Below are 21,283 nucleotides of genomic sequence, written 5' to 3'. Positions count from 1 at the left end.
GTCTTTTTGTAAAGAAAGCGAAGAGAATTTTATCTAGACGTACATTTTTTATTTACAATTTGAGCACAAGTTTCTGCATTATTGCTGCGCTAAATATAATAATGTATTGAAAGACTTGGCAGATAGATTTAAATTTATTTTGCTGTCGGTATACTTATCTTTCACCGTTATAGCAACAGGTGAAGAACCTCTGCAACAAAAAATTTCGAATTATGTGTTTTAAGAAATATATTATAACAAAATGTTAAAAGAAAGTACAGTAATTAAAAAAAAAGTAAAATAGTTTTTTAAAAGAATATACATTTCAAATTCTTTTAGGAATAAAAAATTGTTATACATTTTTCTGAAGAATTTTTCCACAATGTGATTGCTATAATATATTATATATAGTATAAATATATTTTTTACTAACTTGTTAACGGCCACAATAACAATCTGTTGTTCGGGCGTCAAGAAAGCTATCGCTTCAATATCTTGATTGCCTTCAAGACCTGTAGATAAGATTCTGTAAGAATCCCGTGGCACAAAGCTGCTGAAGTGAGAAATCGCGTAAAACATCGGCTGCTTGTAGAATTCATCGTTCTCCGGCATTACGATAATCGGGGAATCCACATAATTTTTAGCCCAATTTGGTGCCCCATTTTTATTGAGCGCCATATTCCAATCTACCCATCCGACTGCCCAATGCGACAAGTTCTAGAAATATATTTATAAATTTTATAATACACAATTCAAAGCATTTTAATATATAATTACATGTATGATTTACTATCATCTTTACACAATAAAACTATATTGTGCTAATTCTCTAAAAAAAAATTTTCTAATATAAAAACCGGATTAACACTGAACAATATATACTTTTAATTAAACTCCAGTGTGTCCGCAAAAGTTCATTCAGCAGATTCTTATTTTACAACTAAATCGAGAGTGTTCTTTATATTAGATTAGATAAAAATTGAAAACGGTACAAACGCGTTTATGATTTGAAATATAAATTGTGATTAGTACATACATATACAAACCTCGATTATATCTAAGGCATATTCTTCTCCTCGGTCCCATGATCCCAATATTACCTTTCTTATTTCTAAGGGGCTGCTACCTATGAGGCGAAAATTACATGAATTTCTTTTTTGAAACTTTTGGAAAAACATATCTATCGCACAGTTATATCTTTCATTATTTACTGTGTAATGCTGGCCTGTGTTTAATTAATTATACTTACCGGTGCATGCCTCAGTCATCAATATAAACTTGTCCGGGTACTTATCATGCGTTAGGGTCAGCCTAATCGGTGAAAAAAAATCATCAGCGTACCAATGGATCGCAACACCGGAGAACAGCTCCCGAGCTTTCAGATTATTGAACATCGTCTCGGGAAACCACGGTAATTCGAAGCGTTGATCGTCCATCGCCATGTAGACTGGATTATATCCGGCATTGGACAAAATCGGAGCTAAAAAATCCGTGGACCAAGTTGCCGACGCGGTAGGCGTCCAACCCATGGCGTTGAAAGGGAAGAATGGGATAAATCCATCTAATGGTTCGTTGCCCGGCGTTATGCCCCATATGTTTATACCAAGCTCTTTGTACGCGTCAAAGAACTTTTTGATATACTCAGCATAAAGTGCATAATATTCACGTTTTAGGACACCTGTCGAGATTATCGTACATTACGGGTATTTCATATTTAATTATCAAAGCACCTAATAGTAAAAACAAAATATAATAACATCTACAAACTCATTTTGAGTTTATAAACGAGAGAAGACGAAAATATTAAGTTAAATTTAATTTTTGAAATAAAAACATCAACTTTTTGTAGTATTAATAATTTTGTTAAAAACCTGATTTTCTGGAGAGATGTTATCTGATTATAATTACAGAGGGCGAAGTAAGATGGACTGTGAAATGAAATAGACCAGTTATTATCTTTTGTTTCTTTTAAATTTAAGAAAGATAAAAAAATAGAACCTTAATTTGTGGTATCTCGTTTCATTCCTACAAATATATGAATTATTATTGCTGATAAATATACAATAATTGACTCCAAATTAACGAAGTAACTTCCTTTTTGATGTTTTCCAACCATATAAAAGTATTTTAAAATTATTTTAAATAATTGCTCGTTTCAATATCATATTTTTATGATTAAATCAATATTTGCTTCTGCGTTAAAAAATATTTCATAAATAATGTAAAGTTTTGATTTCAAATTGATCAGATGATTTATTTCCTGCTCCATTTCATCCCACTCCAATCTGATATTACGTTTTACCTCTGGTAGCTGATAATTAATATTTGCGAAATTTCAATAAAAAATAGGCTTTTGTGAATTTTTAAAATTCAATATAATCGTATATAATAAATACTCGTTTCCGTGCAAAAGTTTCTCTGTTTGAGCAAGCGACATACCCCACGTTATGCTATTTGTGTTTTTCATCCACGGAGGTGCGCTCCATGCAGTCGTGAATATTCTGTAACTTTCCGGATTGGGCATAATACTCTGGATATAATGTAGATATCCGATTTTGTAATAGTCTTCCTCCACAAGTGAGAAATGACTTAACGTAACATCGCCGGGTGTGTCGTCGTACGTGTACGGTCTCGTCGAGAAATCGGTACCCGCGATAGGTATACGAGTCAACGTGTATCTGCTACCGTTGGAACCAAAATACGACCTGAAAATAAATGCACGTGAACGGTTATGCGTGAATATGCGAAACGGATTAAATCCAGTTAGACAAATTTGCGGCAATTTTACGAAACCCGATAGATCGTTAAATTTTGTTTGAATAGTTGCTGCGTTTCACGTTACAATAGATAGCAGTTAACGCACTTTGCTCGATTTCAATACCGTAGAAATATTTATCTTGCGCTAAAGAATTGTAATTTATGCTTCTAATTCGTTTCCATTTTACCAGCAAAAGAGGTAATGCAATTCTGCTATTATCCCCACAGCAGGATTAATATGCTTCGCCCGGAAAATTATTCTGCCACCGCTTATTGAATCAATATGTTAATTAATATATGATTAATAGCTAATTGGAAAACTTTTGCTTCGCCTTTTAGAATTTACTAACGTATTTTAACGGGATTTCATATTACTTGAATTATTCTCAGAAAGTTTTAAAAGATCTTGACAATAAATGAGAATCTAATAAGAAATTTAATTCTTTCTAAAAAAAAATAACAGAAAAAAGATTAAGGAGAAGAATTTTTATTGGCATCTATAACGCAAAGCGGAAATGGAAATTTTCAACCTATTGTTATCGTCACGAAATATTAGCACTGATAGTGCACGACAGTGTCGTAATTACTTGGTTTTCATAAAAAACAACATTGCAGGTGAATATTGAACATTATTAAAATTTTATTATACCGCACGAAAATTTATGTCGTTCTCCCAATCGTTTTTTTTTCTGTCACTGTTATCGCTCGCCTAAAAATAATGCCGACCACGTACTCAAATAATATGCCTTGAGTCTTTTTGCTGAGAGTTCTAATGTTGAGAGCGGCGGCGTCAGTCATTGCGGCGCCAAATCCGTGTATCCTTTGATACTTCTCACTACTGTCCACCGTGAGAACCACGTCGTTGTCGGGCTTATTTTTGCCGACGAAGTTATCGACGTTTAGCTGCATCCTTTTGCCATCTTGAGTAGATGTGTACCATAAAACCTGGTTCTGTTGCAAGTTCGGCTCGCTTATCGTATCGCAATACGTCGAGTTACAGACGCATACTGTACGACCTTCGCCGAATGAACGTGGTATACAGTTGTCTCCTGCAATGGAAAGAACATTCAATTGCACGTTCCGACACTTAAGTTGTCATGCATACTTTTTTAATTGACACGTTGTTACACAAAAATCTTTTTAAAAATATCAGAGATTCCCCAGAAGAAATATTGAATGTCTCTCTTTCCCTTATCGTTCTCTATGTACATCAGGGAAGAGTCAGAAACTTTGCTTGTTAAACTGTGTCGCGAAATTAAATTTTCCCGTTTTAGTAAGTCCGAACTGCGCTGATTGTATGCAAAAGTCGCAGGCTTAAGGAAGTCGTTTATCTTTACTTAAGTGTACTTTTGCTGAAAATTTTGCTGAAATCGATATCAGCGCGATTTGCATTCGCCGGTGACATTTCATCGAAATTCATGACGTTGCAAAACGAGGTTTATATTACTTTCAAAATAGAGGCGCAGCAAAGTAATAGAGATAGGCCTACTAGTTGTGTAAAGTGATAATAATCGTAATTAATGCAGAATTAATATGTAATACGTAAAATAACTTAAATATGAAAACATTTCTTACAATAAATAAGTCTTCTCGTTTTTTTTTTATAAACAATAACATAGGTATCTTTTTAAATAGGCAAAACTTAATTACATTGTAATTAGTAAATTATTTATAGTATTTATTTACATTTAAAAAAACATAAGAGTAATGAGAGTTATAATACATAGGCTGCGTTCGGAGAGCGCGCTATATTATCGCTATTTGCTTATTCCATCTTTATTTTACATCTGATGAGCGATAAAGATAGAATGATGTAATAGCGCTAATAGCGCGCTCCCCGAACGCGGCCATATACTAAGTATAAATAATTTAACTAAGAATATAATATAATGTCTCTCGGTTACTTGGAAATTTTTTCACTAGTCACGAGAGATTTCGAAGACTTTCCGTGGTTAACCCTCCGAGAACACATCGAGTCAATTTGACCGTTTTTTTTAAATAAAAAAATAAAATTTTGTTCGTAAATTACGTAAAAAAAAACCTCAAATTGAAAAAAAATTTTTTCAAAAAAATAATTTTAAAAAAAATTTTTTTAAATATGTAAATAATTTCAACGGCACTTTTTATTTATATCAATTGATTTAACAATGTTCCAAGTACATCTGGAAATTTTTTCAAGCTGATCGCACTCGTCAATTTAAAATGGTGGACGATCAAAGTGTGTGTAGGGTCAGATTGACCCAGAGTGTTCTCCGTGAATGAAAAAATAGGTGTGTTCGCGGAGGGTTAAAAGGAATTCCAAACGTTATTAAACATTCGTCTTTAATTGCGCTTACCTTTCACTGTGACCAAAGCAACTATTAGAATTACTGCGCGTAGCATCTTGAGTTATGGCGAGGAATACTTTTTAGTCTGCAAACGTGTAATAAAGTGTATCACTTACGTATATCATTTAAACGGAACGCTCGTGATATATAAACATATTATAGTCAGATTATAGCGTATATGTGTTATATGCTATATGTTACATATGTAGTTTAATTAATAAAGCTAACATTTGCAATAACAATCATCAGTACGTAAAGTTCGTAAACAGATATAATTAGAATTAATTTATCTGTGATTTATTGTTAGTATATCGTTTTTACTCAATTATTGATAATTTGTTACATGTTTCTAATGCCCATTCATGTTATTTATAAAAGAATATTGCTTTTTAGCTATTTCTATATCTATTTTATTATTTTCATATCTATTCAAGAAATAATAACAAAATAATTTTACATAGTAATCGTATTTGTACCGATATCGCGTACACGTACTATATACGCTATAAAACACGTTAAAAATGTCTAATTTTACCGATATTGGAGACGTCAAATATTCAAAACTGTTATAGTACCGATGTATACACAATTTTTCGATAATATTGATTCCCAGTGTTACTATTCTTATATTATATTGAATGTCGTTATTAGTAAATTAATTTATTTCAATTATTAGATAAAATCTCGAGAAATGTACTGATATATAAACGGTATGTTTTACATCCTTTTTTATTCTTGCTTTCTCTATTTTACTCGCATTTTCCTGTAGCTGTGATTAATTGTTTTTTCTTTTAATTATTTATGTTAATTGCATTATACACAAAAGAGTTATAAAATCCCAGTTATTCAAACCTTAAAAAAACCTTTGAAGAGTTAAGAATAGGCTTTGATTACTATACAATCATTAAAAGTATAATGCTTATTGTTGAACTACACATTTGAAGATAAATTGAACTAAAAGGATTGTCGACATTATGAATTGTTAACGGTTGTCCTCTCTTTTTATTCTTTTGTGCGCCTATTTTTCGTACCTGAGTACTGTTGAGAATTTTATTATCCGTAGTGCAGAAACATTACTGTTGTTCGTTTTGGAACGGTACGATGATGACTGAAGAACAGTGCGACATTATTCGTAAGCGTTGGCTCCGTCAGTCACGTGTTCCTATCGGAACACACCGCGATCTTTCCGATAAGTCGACGACTTATTTATCAGTAATAACATTTTAATTAATGCGCATTCTGTTAATAACTTAGGATACAATATCTCTTTTGTGGAAACAAAAGTTATTCTTGCAACGATGCGTTCGAAGTTCAAAAGATTATTTTTAATTTAGGATTTGATGTATAGGCTCCACGTTGGAAATCGCGGTAAATGATGGGCGAAAGTTATTTTAAATAAAAATAAATATAATAAAAATAACTTTCGCGTATCATTTACCGTGTCTGGCTCTTAATTAGTCCGTTTGTCTTATATTTTAATTTAGGGTTGTTAGATAAATACGTTTATATGTAATTAAGTATTGAGACAAATTGATTGAATTAAGCTTGCTTATGATCATAATCTTATTTACAGCTCTGCTTCGAGAACAGCTGCGCTTGAGATATAACATACTTAAAATAATATTTAATTTTAACAAATTTGAGTATATCGTAAGTAAATACAGATATTTGTTTAGATTTTTAAAATAGATTTGTTATTACATTAGAACTGTCAAGGAGATCAAAATGATTTGTTTGACATCTTTTTATAATTATTACTCCTTTTTAAAACATCTTAATTTCTAAGATTTTCTTTATATACGGATAATTAATTATATATAATTGTTTTTTCTCTTTTTTGTTTTTTCCCTTAAGATTTATATATGTAGTATACCTAATACTTAAATATATTGGGATGGGTTATTTTGATCCTTCACAAAACGTAAGTAAAATTCTGATTACATTTAGAAGTTTTTTATAAACTTTCAGGATTCTTCCAGACCACTGGAAATAAACTCGTCCCAGTATACCTTGGTATAATATATAGAAATCTTATAAAATGCGCTATATATACAAGGTGTAATGTAGGCAAATATATTGCATTTCAAATGTATTGCTGTCACATAGAAATTTTATAAAGAAATGTATTGTTAACCTTTAAAGCACGGGCAGGTTTTTTTATAACTTGTGTACAATGTACTCGTAGGGCTTAAAAATAGGCTTTCCGTCTGGTACGTTAACAAAGATGGAAAAATTTATATAAATATTTACATAAAATATTTATATAATTGTAAATTTTATATAAATTATTATTTATATTTAGTTTCGAATGAGAAATATGGAAGTACTTTTTGCAAAATCTCGTTATAAAAATATATTTTGAAATTTATAAAAAATGCAAATTGATAAGGACTTTGTAAGATTAGAATAGGATTGTAGGAAAATAGTAAAAGTAGAAGAGATATAGTATCTAAAAAGGTTTCACAAAAAAGTTCTAAGAAGATAAAAGTAATTAAAAACTCGGAAATTAGCTTCAATTCTCCGGAATTCTCTTTCTTAGATTTCCTGCAGAACTAAAAGAACTCAACAACGTAAAAAATCCTTATACATATATGATATTTTAGCGCATAAACAGTTTGAAACCTAAAAATAGGCTTTTAAGTCCTTTAAAGACTAATGTGTTATAAATGACTTAAATTAGTTATAAATGAAAAGATATGACGGATTAATGCGAAAGACAATGTCCATCGTATATTGCGTATATGTGAGAGCAAATAAGTGTAAAACAAGTATATTTGTAATTGATGTCGAGTTCTGCTCCATATCATAACATTATATGTAATTTATTTTCAAAAAACGATTTTTCTGAGTTACTGAAAAGTAAAATATTAAAATCTATATTTAAGTACAAGGGATTCAAAACGCAAAAATCATAATTTAGAATTGCACTACACTAAGATATAAATTTTAGTTGTAACGCTCTTTTTATTTACAATTTTTGAGATTGCATTTGATTTTTTCAATACAATGGTAATTTTTGAACAAGCATATCAAAGTACACAAATATACACCTACAAATAATTTTATCTATAGAAGAGCACACTTAAAAAATATACTCTTAAAAACATCTGCAAGAAATATGCTGAATAATATATGAAACTGTTGAACAAGCAAGCATGGTGATGAGAGAAGTATGCTCTTGCTGTTCAACAGTTTTATATATTATTCAGCATATTTCTTGCAGATATTTTTAACAGAATACTTTTTAAATGTATTCTTCTATAGATAAAATTATTTGTAGGGCTGAAACAACTTAGAAAAAATAGAAAGTATGTAGAAAAAAATTTTCAAATAATATATGAAAAAAGAATTCAAGAAAGAAGATTTAAGATTTACGAAACTTGAAAAAGCATGATAGATGGAGATATATATGAAGAGAAATTAGAAGAAGGTCTAATGGGGAGTGGACTAACAAGGCTGAGGGCATGCTGAGAAAGTTAGAAAGCTAAAAAAACACAAAAGATTTTTCGAAGTAAGAAGGAAATAGAATTAAAATAATGTAGGGAGGGAGGGAAGAGGAGGTGGTAGGCAGAGGAGTGTGTGTCTTGTGTGTGCGTGTGTGTTGTGTGTGTGTACCGGAATGCATTGAAATCAAATGGAGATAAAGAAGAAAGAAAAAGAAATATAAAGAAAAAAAAATGAGCAGAGGATAAGGTAGTCGTCTAATTCGTATATAAATATTCTAAGTTATGTAAGAATTATATTTCATAAATAATACGATAAGATAAAAGGTACGCATCAATCATCAGATAAGTCGATAAAAATACTCGGTTTTAATCATAACAAATATACATCTCTCTCTTTTTCTCGTTATCTATTTTTGATTATGTTATATAATTTTGATTACACACGATGGTAAAAAATACGCAAAAAATTAGCATTTAAAATTCAATCGTAATACTCATGCACACGTAATTCGTAATCGCGTAATTCGCGAAGTTACTATATTAAATAATCTCAGTCTTTTCTTCTCGTAACTTCCTGCAATGCAGTTTCCTAATGGATATGCTGCACTTGTATAGTATAATTTAATATCTTCCTGGTACATTAGCTTAATAACTAACTGTATCATCTAAAGATTTGCTCTACATAGATTCACGGACTAAGGTTTCAGTTCAATTAGATAGCAATTAGCGTCAGTACTAATCGGACGGAGTTAACTATTTACTCGTGTTACGTCTGATCATATTAAATACCCACGACACTGCTAACCTACATCGTTCCATAATTATCTTATTGCTACCATATAATCTCTAAAAACAGTAGCAATCACGATAAGTGCATATTAGTGCATTTCTTTTGCATTTCAAAAGAAATGTATAGAAAGCAACCGAGATGATCTATTTCGCTCTTGGTGAAAATGTAATTCATACGACGTGTAAAAAGTACAAAAGATTTTTAAAGAGACTTTGATTTGAGTGACCAAAACTTCAAACTACATTTCGGTCTTAAAAATACGAAAATGAATTACAGATTACAGCAGCTGCTATAAATACCGTCTGTCCGGAAAAAAGGAGACTGGTGCTCTAAAAAATAGAAAATATTAATTTCAAGAAATTTTAATGACAAATATGTTCTACATAATTCCCTCCCATCTCATACAACGTTTAGATCGTTCGTATAGCCACTGGAAGCTGCTATAAAAATCTTCTTGCAAAATCGCTTTTAGTTCGCGTGTCACATTGACTTGAATATTTTCTATATTTTCGTATCGCTGCCCCTTCATGTGCATCTTCAATCGTGGAAATAAGAAAAAGTCACATATATGGGGATAATCAGATGAATAAAGTGTTGAAGCACAGAGATTTCTTTTTTTCGTCAAAAATTTCGTTACAATTCCAGTCAAATAAGTGTCAGGCGCGACGTGCAGCAGGAAAAAATATTTGGCAATCCATCGTTCTGGTCGAACTCATCGAATTCTGTGTTACAGAGGCATTTCATAACACTCACATAGAAGCGGGAAGTCGCAGTGATGCCCAAAGCAACGAATTCTTTGTGTGAAACTTACATTGTTAAACGCAATGTGTTACCGTAAATACTTTTCATAATTTTAAATGTAGGCGTTTTGCCAAATTTGACGTGAAATTTAACATTAATGCTCGTTGTTACATTGACACGATAAAGAAAAAGTGTACAGAAAATCAGTCCTTTTTTCTGGACAGGCGTATGATAAATCATTTTTGTTAGATTCTCAAATAGAAAAAATTTAGAAGAAAGGAAAATGCCATGGATTTCGCATTAAATGCAGACGACAAATAATAATTGAATATAAATCTGTCGAATAGCGCTATTGAAAGAAAAAAAAATTTTTTACATCAAATCATTATAAGTAACGAAAGTGGATTTTGTATGTAATCCTAATAAAGGAAAGAAAATTTTGAATGGATCCTGGTCGGCAATTGGCGGCATCGATTGCAAAGCCTAACGGAGGAACCTATATTATTGTACATTTAATGGAAATATAAAAGATACATTGTACTATAGGAATTCAAAGAAACGGTCGCTGTAGATATTAGCAGCCAACAACTCATTAATTTAAATGACAAATCAGATTTAAAATGGATGAAATCAGTTCGAGTAAAATAGGTTCAGATAAAATCGGATTAAAATTCGTAAGGAATTGATGAATGGAAAAGCAATATGATTTTGCCATATCGGAGCCAAGCCTATCGCCAAATAGAACTAAACAAATTATTCTACATAGTAGCTTCCAGTTAAGCTGGGATTTTCATGCGCCTTTATATTTCAACTCCCTGTGGAATATCGAACGTTTCGCTACCAATTATTTGAACGACATAACGACGTTGGAAGAAGTAGTCCAGTAATGTATCGATGAATTTTTCATTCCAAAACTGTCTGTCGCGACGGAGTTTGACAATTGCCTAAAAGGTGGTAGACTTGTATTTTCTATCTCTATTTTCTTTAAAGTTAGGCCGCCATTATTTGAGATGTTACATCGTGGTTTGAAATTCATGGGTTGGTTGATACCGATTGGCACGAGCAAGAGGCACAATGCCTTATGCCTAGGCGCAATACCGTATTAATCAACTCATGAACTTCAGACTACGATGTGACATTTCAAATAATGGCGACACTTTAAATCAATACTGACAATAAGAGGGAAAGAAATGCAAGATGACGTAGCGATGCTGAAGATGATCCAATGGCAGGATCGAAACGTTTGTAATGTTTTGTAAATTTTAAGGCGAAGAAATAAAGAAAAGAGAAAGCACGAAAATCTTGCGTTGGCTCTCATAGCTCCTTATTTAACATTTGAATTTTAATCTTTTGAGCTATTATATATTCTGTTTGTTTTTTGCATACTTCTGTCCTTTAGACTTTTAGACTTTAGATCTTCCATACAGCTCTCCAATGGCAATGTTCAGTCTGTTAAGTCTATTATATACTCATACATAGAGTGATCTATAGATGTCTATGGTGACAAATAGACGAATCTGAAGGACGGAGATATATCACGGACCGGAAGAACAGAGTATTAAGGTGAAATTTTATGGGCAGTGAAAAGTAGCAGCAGATCGTACTGATTGGCTACAAAATAGAGAAGTTCTAGGAACTCGAGAACTTCTCTATTTTATAGCCAATCAGTACGATCTGCTGCTGCTTTTCACTGCCCATGAAATTTCACCTTTAGACGAAGGGAGTAAAGTTTTTCTGCGGAAACGCGGATCGGCGGAAGGCTCGCGCGTAGCGTACGCTGGATGCTAGTTAAGGTAAACAATTGCCGGTCGTTACCTTCGGCCTATGCCAAAGCACTCGCCGAGGGCTCGCTCTCGCCGCTCGGACTCTGAAACGCTTCGCTCTCAGAATCCTGCGCGACGACCGTGGTCCGCATCCGCTCCACCAAAATCAAAGAATAGAACCTTTGGTTTTTTCCTTCATAATATATATATATATATATATATATATTTTAATATATAAATATATATATATTTTCTTTTAAAAAAAAAAAAAAGATAATATTGCTTCAGCCATTAGTCACGCCTGTATGTCCTTGTGACCGATCCGTCCTGCTAGTTCGTCTTTCAGATTACTTAAGTCACGTGACTTTGGCTATGACTTCCTTGTCATTATTGCCATATGTCTTCGAGCGGATTACATTTTTTAGAAATAGATACTAAAAAGACAAAAGGTAAGTGTAAGATTCTGTAGACTGGACTGTTGTTCCTCACAGAATGACACTACAACTGCATTAGAAGGTTACACATCTATAAGGTGACGTCTTCCGTCTTTCGGAAGAGACGTTAAACCGTTGGTCCAAAGGAAATGATAATGGTAATAGTAATGGATGGTAATGGTAATGGTAATGGATGAGTTGGGTACGTCCTTTAAAAACGCCCTTCCCTCTTGACTTGGATTGGATAGGGTTGGGTACGTCCCTTTAAAAACGCCCTTCGGGGCCCCTCGGGGTAAATAAAGTATATATCTTTATCTTTATCCTACAAGATGACGTTAAGGTATAAAATTGATGAATGGATGAGATCTTGAAAAATGTGTTAGGTTCTTAAAACCTTGAAATTTTTTAAAGAACGTGTGGACTGGTATTGTATTCATGGGCTCTGAAGCCTTTGTACATTCTTACTATTATATAAAGGGAGAAGTTTGTTTGTTCCATTGTTCAGGGTAATGGAAAAAAGAAACGGTTTCAAGATATCTGCGCCGCATGTGGTCTATTATTTTCACACATTTTAATAATAATGGTTATATCTCTTTTGTACTTTTTTCACACATTGCATGAAACGTACACGCTCCACGATGAACTTTACGTTCAAGTCGTTTGATATTTTCGTTACTATATGTAACGTTATTATAAAACATTATAACACATTTATCACATCGTGACATCTTTTAATAATAGTGAATTTATACGATATATCTTATAAGCATAACTATTATGGTGCGTCTCCACCTGCGAGTAAGAACTCTCGAGAGCAAAAAGAAAGAGAGAGAGAGATACTCTCGAGAGTCTCTCTCTCTTTCTCTCTTTTTGCTCTCGAGAGTTCTTACTCGCAAGTGGACACGCACCATTAGTTTGGACAATGTGAGGCGCATGTGATCTACGCAGCCTGAACGGAAAATAAACTCGATTTGACAGGGAATTTATTTTGTCCATGAATTTATTTTGATATTTATTTCGTCCATCTCGGAAAACATGCTCAAACATTGAGAAGGCATTGTCGGTCGCCCGCCTATGCCTATACCTTTTCTTCCCACGTTATTATAAGTACCGTTTATTATATATATGGTCGGTCGCAGGCAGTAACCTTGCATACGTGGCCTCTGACGATGAGATATATGTGAATAATCTTCTTTTTACACGAGGTTTGGCTTTACGCACCAAGACACCCTTTTCCTTCTGCCCTCATTATATTCTTGACATTAGTCCCGACGTTATTCCTATACGAAAGGTCTGGTAAGCATTCGTCAATACTCTTTTTGGACTCGTTCTATATTATATCGTCTATATATATCGTCTCAACAATATACGGTTTCGAATCTCTCACCATAATCTTAGTATATCTCAGATTAATAAAGTATACTTTGCTCAGCGTTATTATCTTATTTGGGCATAAAGTCGACAACCATATATCTTCGCTCTTTATTGGTTTTTCGGACCGAGCGATACTTACAATTAGAAAACGCTACCCCCCCCCGCCCCGCAAACGACATCGATGTTCGAGCGGGGAGATAAGTCGAGCTGACAATCTTCTGAGATTAATTGAAAAAAAAATCTAAATTAAATTTTTTGATCAATCTAATATTTAACGCTTTAAAAATGCATTCAATCTTATTCGTTTCATATATTTTCGTTGAACTTTCGCATGAAAGACGTAATTTTGATCAGAACAAGTCGACGAGAGAAGAACGTCGTCGTCGCTGTCGTCGCCGCCGTCGTTGGCGGTGGAAACGAGGGCGGGAGTCAGGACATCGGTAAGATAAAGGATAAGGATTTGAGAAGTGTGACATATTCAATTTTGCAGCGAAGCGATACGTCTCTCCCGTTGAGTGTCGCGCGGTCGTTCGCGCGCGCGGACGCCCGGCGAAGACGCTTATATCCGCGGCCGGGAGAGAGATCCTTCGGCTTTTTGCGACACGTAACGAAATTTACGAGGCGATATTGTCATTTTCGTCACGTAGCCGCACGGCGATGAAGGGACGTGCCGCTACGTCTCTGCTCGGCGTCATTATTGTCGTCTCGCCCCCCCCCCCCCCCGAAACGCAGGAAATTGAAAACACTAAGGCACACCGCACCCCCCGCCTCTCTCCTCTTCTCCTTCACCTGATACAACGCACGCAGTGCACGCACGAATGCAGATTCACGCGTGCGTTTCACCGTGTACCAACACGGATCTCGCGGAACGCGGCGCCGCAATTCTGTCCGTACCTGTTAAACCCTTGGTGAATTTGTGAAGCGTGTACATCTCTCTCTCTCTCTCTCTCTCTCTCTCTCTCTCTCTCTTTCTCAATGATTACATCTCTTAATTGAGAGAGGGGCTTTCGCTGTGTAAAACTCATCGTTTACACATTATACATTTACACACTGCTTCATTTTACAATTTGAGAAATTCTGAAACGCTTATTTGATAGATTTACATTCGTTAAACAATTTATATTCGTTAAACAAACTTTTCGCGGTGCGATAAAGAGGGAAATTGGAAATGATGTGTTTTCACGGTTCGCTGCAGAGTATGCGGGATCGTAAAATAGGTCGTTTGGAAAATGGTAGTCTATGTTAAACTTCAATCTCGACGAGATATAACGCTTAAACTTGTAAAAAGTACCGATAAATGTGAAGCAAAATCAAACGATACTCGACAAAAAAGGAGGAAAAAATAGACAAATATTGATTATAATCCATAGAAGAAAACTTGATACTCGACTCGATTAAAAATAGATGTACAATGTGCATCAAAATTAAATAGAGCATTATTTATAATTTACTTTAAAACAAATGTGGTGACAAACGTTTAATTAAAACTAATGCCAATAGACATTCGTTCGACCGGGTTTTAATATATGGCGCGGCGTCGCGCACTATATTGCGCATATTTGCACGATTTTGTTATACATCGGTGGTATATAACAGCGAGCGCAATTGACGATTGGTATAATTCTCGATCCGCAAAACGGTATATATATTTTAATATAACCGCCGGAGGGGTTTGGCACGATCGACACGGAAATCCGTGCCATATATGACAAACTGTTCGCCGCAATTAGAAATAGGCGGATGCGGGACAAGCCCCCTGCGAATGTTGTCACGATATCGGCGCGATATCGGCGAATCCGTACGCGCGTGTACGTGGGCCTGCAAACGTCGCTCTTCCAATATGCCGATACGATTGTGCAAATAGGAACGATAACATCGTGACGAATAAAATCGACAAACGCATTGTTCTCTCTTATCTCATCACGTTTATCCAATCCGCACTCTGTTGGTACCATGAATATTGGTATCACAGACCTTTAAAGATGACAATGATCTCAGTGATAATCTGGATAATATCTTGTAATCTGCGAAAAGAATTTGTAAACTCGTAATACTTCTTTTTCTGGTTTAATTAACTGATTTCTATTATGAGGCAAACGGTGTTGCTGATAGCGAGTACAAATCGATCGATATGCAAATTCGCACTCATTGCGGGGAATGCTAGAATTAATAACGATGCGTGAAAAGGCGCGAATTACATTAATGGAATATGCATCGTGCGAGAACGCGTTGATTCGAATGCGAAAATTCGGTTGCCTCCACTTATCGTCGGAAATTTTCGGCGAAATTCGTTCGATTCGCGCGTTATTTAACAGGACGTATTGTGTATTGTGGGCCGGATAATTCGGCGCGAACCGTTTTACCGCTCGTTGCAAAATATGGAAAATACGGAGACGGGAGAGATAAACTTATGGATGCCATTCGCGGAAGTAGTAACGACGCCGCGTCGCAAATAATTGAGGGCGCGTCGCGAAATATCGTTGCAGCCTCTTCGTCGAGAATTCCCGCTCGCATTGCGCGTGATTCGTTTCCGGGCTGCGCCCGGGAGATGTAAATTTCACGTTATTATTGAAATCAGTAGATTGAACCGTTAACCGCAGCTGGGAGCTGTATGCAGTGTCATTGGTTGCACATGCGGCCGATACATTATGAAAGAAAAAAAGACACCCAGAGAGAAAGAGAGAGAGAGAGAGAGAGAGAGAGGGGAAAGAGGGGAAGCGCTTTTCGGGAGTGCAGATGCATTTTATCATTTTATTTCAATCCGGTATCGGCCCCTATCTGTCGTGTTCACTTCACTTTATCGACTGCATCCGGCAGTTCATCGTTTTATAATGCCCAAATCAGCATTGACACGTAAATGCTTTTATATTTCAGATCGACCGAGTATCTTTCCAATAATCGCTTCGATTCAGACACAAAGCGTGTCTGTTGTAAATTAATAATATTCGACAGCCGAGACGGGATTTTTACACATGAAGACAGACGCGGATATAAGGACTTTATACATGTAATTTGTTCAAGGAGTGCCAAAGTTGAAAATCTTGCGAAAATTTATTTAGAGCGCAAAGGTTCCATTTAGGCGGTGATGCGCACGGAGACTGATTAGTAAACGATAACTATTTATCGTTGACGTAATGACCGCGCGGTAATGACGCATAACTATTGAATATTTACAAACTGTCTACGATTAGCTGTCGTCGCGGAAAGTATACAAAAATAGCAAAGTTACGAGCTACTTTATCAAACTGATGAAAAATTTAATAACTATGCTATCAACTTTCGTGTATTATTACATGATATTCAATATGTGGATAAGTGGATGAGAAAGTTTTTACAGCTTCAAGGGATTAGTACAAAGGGGCTGTATGCATATTTAAAAGAATAATTACCGAAAAATCCTTGGTAACAACGATTCGACCTTGCATACTTCCGGTGAAACTCCCTTCGTTTTCGTCAACCTTCAGACAGCAGTCAGGAGTAAAACTAGGCGCGCACGAATCGTATTCTTCCACTTTTGTATATTGTCTGGCAATAATGTCTGCTATATTAGAAAATAATCTTCACAAAGAGTGTAATTCAGAGGACGTTCCCATTCTGTATGAAAGTGAGACAAAACATGCAGGTAAAATAAAACGCACTTAATCTTTTGAGAGGTAACGGTCCTCCCTACGGCGCAGCGGAGAATGATCGCGGTTCCATAACGTAGGGTCTGAGGCACCTGAGGAAATATCTATGAAGTCCGAGTCATTATAACGGAAGATTGGGGCAGCCGGGTCTAGAAGTCACACGGGTAAATTGTCACAAAGCTTCTCGCTTTGTAGATCTCGCTTAATAGGTTGAGTGACATATTCTTCTCTATAGTGCAGGTTACGCCTATCATGTTAGGCGGGTGTACGAAATAGCTCGTTTCAAAAACATCGCATGTGATATTTACGAGCATTGTTTTTTTAATTGGACGTAGTAAGTAAATTTTTCTTACCTCTATTTTTATTGTTCCATTGGTTTTTGGATATATCCAGTCGTAATTTCTCTTTAGTCATAAGAAATATTATAGTTTTAGATCATTTTTCCTGTATTTAGTTAATCGTCATTGCAACATAAAGTAATTATAAATATAATTTTCATTGTTCAAAATGATTGTTCGCTGCCCCGATCTCCCGTTAATCACTCGGACTTCATAGATATTTCATGCCTCAGACCCTACGCTATGGAATTGCGATCATTCTGCAAGTTGTCTCAAATGAGATAGGATTCAAAGTTTATGAAAATTATATTACAAAGTTTATGTGAAATTATTAATATTTCGTAATTCATGCTGCACTATATTATTAAGTTAAATCTATACAAAAAACTGTCACTAACTTTAATAAAATATTAAAACAGGAACTATTTGTCGTATGTTTTCTCTATATTTAAGATACGTGACACCCAACCCTGGGTATGGGGTAAGTTGTCAGATTGCACGATTTTGCTTAGAATTAAATAACTTTTTTGTGTATAAATATATATAAGTCTAATATTTTTTTCTTATACTTAAAGGATGTAGCTACATTATAAAGTGGTATACGATATTATAAAATACTGCTAACATTTTTTTTAAATCAATATTTGAAAAGTGGCAACCAGCCCCGGTCTCTCCTAATTATTATTTAATTCGGAGAAATAAGAAATATTAATTTCATTCATTGTTCTATTAATATATGAGCTATTTAATAGATTTAAAGTTATATTCTCCAATAAAATTGAGTGTGATATTTTTTTGGCGATAATTATTTTACGGGGTCCAACAAACCCCACACGACCCGCCGTGTAACTTTTACCCACGTTACCTGTTGAAGGCCACTCAAGCAGTGTTCGAAAATTACATTTTACACACGCGTGCTTCTTCATTAAAACAATATGTCATGCACGCTTAATTCGGCCATTCATCCGGCGGCGACTCGTTTCGACAAAAAATGTCAACTACAAATCCGCATTATTGGCTGTATAAAACACAAAGGTATAAACGAGAGAACAGACGAGCGTCATAATAATCGCGCTCTACTGCCTATCGACAACGGCTTTGCACAGTCGTTTCAGATTGTACCGATTTCGTATTTCGATTAACCATAGAACGATGCCGCGCTTTCACCGGCGATATTCGACGTTGAATTTTGTCCCGAATGCCGCGTAGTCGAAATAAAATTCCTTCCCCCCCCCCCCCTCGTGGAATATAATTTTTACTTGCAAAGTTCATGCTAACAGTAATGGAAGCTTACTTCGAAGTAATAAATGGCGCTTGTATTTGCGAAAAAGAAAAAAAAGGAAATAGCGCTTTGTTAACGCATTGCCTAATGCGCAAGGCGCATTTTGCATTTTAAACAAATGATTAACGTTATCGAGCAGCGTCACAACTTATAGACTTTCTAAACTGACTTTTCCGAATACAATATATGACAATTTGCATACGTGTCCCAAAATTAACTTAAATAGTGTAGAATTTATTTGGACGACAATCTACGTACCGTTTGCATTTTTTATTTACGTTACTTTATACGATTGTGAGGTATAAACCTCTCGGATTACTGACACAATCGGATAGCGCGATGCGTTGCCACAGCAATTCGAGTGCAAGATTTAACGCTGCTCGAAAGAACCCCTCTTGAAATTACTGGCAGCAAATCGGAAGCTGATATTCCGCGCGTCCAGCTCCCCGCGAGATGAATCGTTATCTCTTCCTCGCCGAAAATAAAATTCGAGTCTCGTCGTCGCACCTCCTTTCCTTATAGGATTAAGGGTTCTTTTTATATCGTGCAGAATCCTGCGGGCGTCAGGCGGACCGCGATTTCCTTTGGAGATCGACGATAAATCAAGCTTAAAATTGCTCTCTCGCGCTATTCCCCGATTATTCGTCCTCTCGAAAGAGCGACTTCTTCGTAACGTGCTCCCTTAACGCTCGGAATATCCATGGATACCGTAACAGTTCTACACTACTCTAAAATCGGTGCATTGCAAAGGACTCGATCGATGCTCGCGATTTTATACGGGTAGACGTACTCGACGCTCCAATAAAAATTAACTCGATTTTCAGGCTCGTTGTTTAACGTAATTTTGCATAATTGGATCTACGAGAGACAACGTTTCATTTACAATTTCAACTGGTAAATTATTATTCATTTGCTGTTATTAAATTCTGCATACATAAAACCAGAAGTGTTTTGTTCATTAAATGCCACTTTATTCGCGCTGTTACTCCGCGAATTAAGTAGAGCTCGAAAATTGACATTCTTGGGAGAAATTTTCATTTCAATAATTAAATATCAAGCACTGACAGTTTCAATACTAATGTCATTGAGCGATGTTAAGCATTTTTTAAATTCTTGTTAATCTACAACACTTTGTTGCTTTCTCTTCGGAGCATTCACTGCAAATACAAGTGTGTTATTTTAACTGAAGCTCTTCTTACACATTTTTTGCCTTTTTAAATCACGCGTCATTTAACACGGTTGAACGTATTAAAATTTAAATTAATACGATTAAACGTGTTAATTTAACACGCAACAAAACATGTAAAACGAACTCTACAATGACAGTTAAACGTGTCATTTTTAGACGTTTGTGCTATGTAGAAATGACACTTGAATCTACAGTGTTCTTATTAAATTTTCACGAAATAATTCAATTTATGATTAATAAATCTATCTGTATGTAAATACGATGACACTTCTCGGCTTATGTGACGGAGAAAACATCGTACCTGATATCTCGGAGAAAAAAATTTTCTTCGTATCAGATGATACAGCTCGAGAAGCCGTTCTTCCAGATAAGTCGAAGAGACCGCGATCGCGTAATGCCACCGCAGGTGATTCGTTTTCTCGTCAGCGCGGCGGCGTACGCGAATACTGAATCCTCTTGAAATTGCTTCCCAGCTGGATACTATACGTCCCGTCTTTTGTAACGGCGTACTGAACACGCTCGTTCCGGCAGGCGGACAGCGCGATAAGTAGCTACGATACGAATGAGGAATCCCCGCGGCTCGCCTTGCTTTATACAAATCACGGCGAGATTCGGCGGTCACGTTGAAATACAACAGTAACGGATCGAACCGATGTAAACGTGGTTCACGATTTTATAAAAAATAAAAATTTATAATGTAGATATACATGGGCACAAACGTGAATATAAATTAAGGACTAGTGAATTACATTATAAATTTTTATGTTTTATAAAGTTGGGCGCTATGTTTATATCGAGATAAATTTCCGGAACGTCAAAAATTAGAAACCATATTTAAGGTGAAAATTTATCTTAATTGCCTTTAGATTTATATAAGAGATTATTGCCTTCAGTTTGGCTGAAAAACGTTTTATTCAATATAAAGGAGTGAGGAATGGAGAGAAGCGATAATTTTTATTTGACGAAAGAGAATTTGATATAAATATCCTCTCATTGAGGGTGCAAACATGTATAAGATTGAAGTTGGTATATGCGAAAATAATATGATCCGTAAAAATGCCAAATTTGCTGAAAAGAGAGGAACATTGATCCGAGAAGAATGTAAAGTGACGATAACATTATCTCCAGGGACCAAGAAAATCCCAGAATGAATAGAAGCATTTATTATTGCTTATTTCAAGGGTCCGGAAATTTTTCAAAGTCATTTAACAAGATACATTTGAATGAATTGCTTTTT

At 35.1% G+C, this 21,283-nt stretch overlaps 1 protein-coding gene across 4 annotated transcripts; it reads right to left on the bottom strand.

Moving 5' to 3' along the window:
• Positions 1-38: 38 nt before the first annotated feature.
• LOC112468193 (glucosylceramidase-like) lies at positions 39-20,586 on the bottom strand. 4 transcript variants are annotated; one of them, XM_025037261.1, is made up of 9 exons: positions 20,348-20,586; positions 17,001-17,205; positions 5,073-5,148; positions 3,470-3,785; positions 2,419-2,684; positions 1,229-1,657; positions 1,026-1,105; positions 413-696; positions 39-190 (listed from the first exon to the last, which is right to left on the bottom strand). In XM_025037261.1, exons 3-9 carry the CDS (start codon positions 5,116-5,118, stop codon positions 79-81), a joined length of 1,533 nt encoding a protein of 510 aa, XP_024893029.1. In that variant the 5' UTR covers positions 5,119-5,148; positions 17,001-17,205; positions 20,348-20,586; the 3' UTR covers positions 39-78. The 4 variants fall into 4 exon arrangements, with proteins under 4 accessions (XP_024893029.1, XP_024893030.1, XP_024893031.1 ...); XM_025037262.1 differs by having other exon boundaries at positions 17,001-17,152; XM_025037263.1 differs by lacking the exon at positions 17,001-17,205.
• Positions 20,587-21,283: the final 697 nt, after the last annotated feature.

Source organism: Temnothorax curvispinosus, unplaced genomic scaffold, assembly GCF_003070985.1.
Source record: "Temnothorax curvispinosus isolate PA1 unplaced genomic scaffold, ASM307098v1 QBEX01018224.1, whole genome shotgun sequence".
NCBI lineage: Eukaryota > Metazoa > Arthropoda > Insecta > Hymenoptera > Formicidae > Temnothorax > Temnothorax curvispinosus.
Note: the sequence above shows the minus strand (reverse complement) of the source record. Positions and strands in the feature narration are given on the sequence as shown.

Bases quoted from the DNA above. Each gene is read 5' to 3' on its own strand.
- LOC112468193 (XM_025037261.1), bottom strand. From the start codon at position 5,118: ATGCTACGCGCAGTAATTCTAATAGTTGCTTTGGTCACAGTGAAAG. The intron at 3,786-5,072 runs GTAAGCGCAATT...TTTCCATTGCAG, and splicing joins TGCTTTGGTCACAGTGAAAG to GAGACAACTGTATACCACGT. The intron at 191-412 runs GTTAGTAAAAAA...TTTTTGTTGCAG, and splicing joins GTTATTGTGGCCGTTAACAA to AGGTTCTTCACCTGTTGCTA.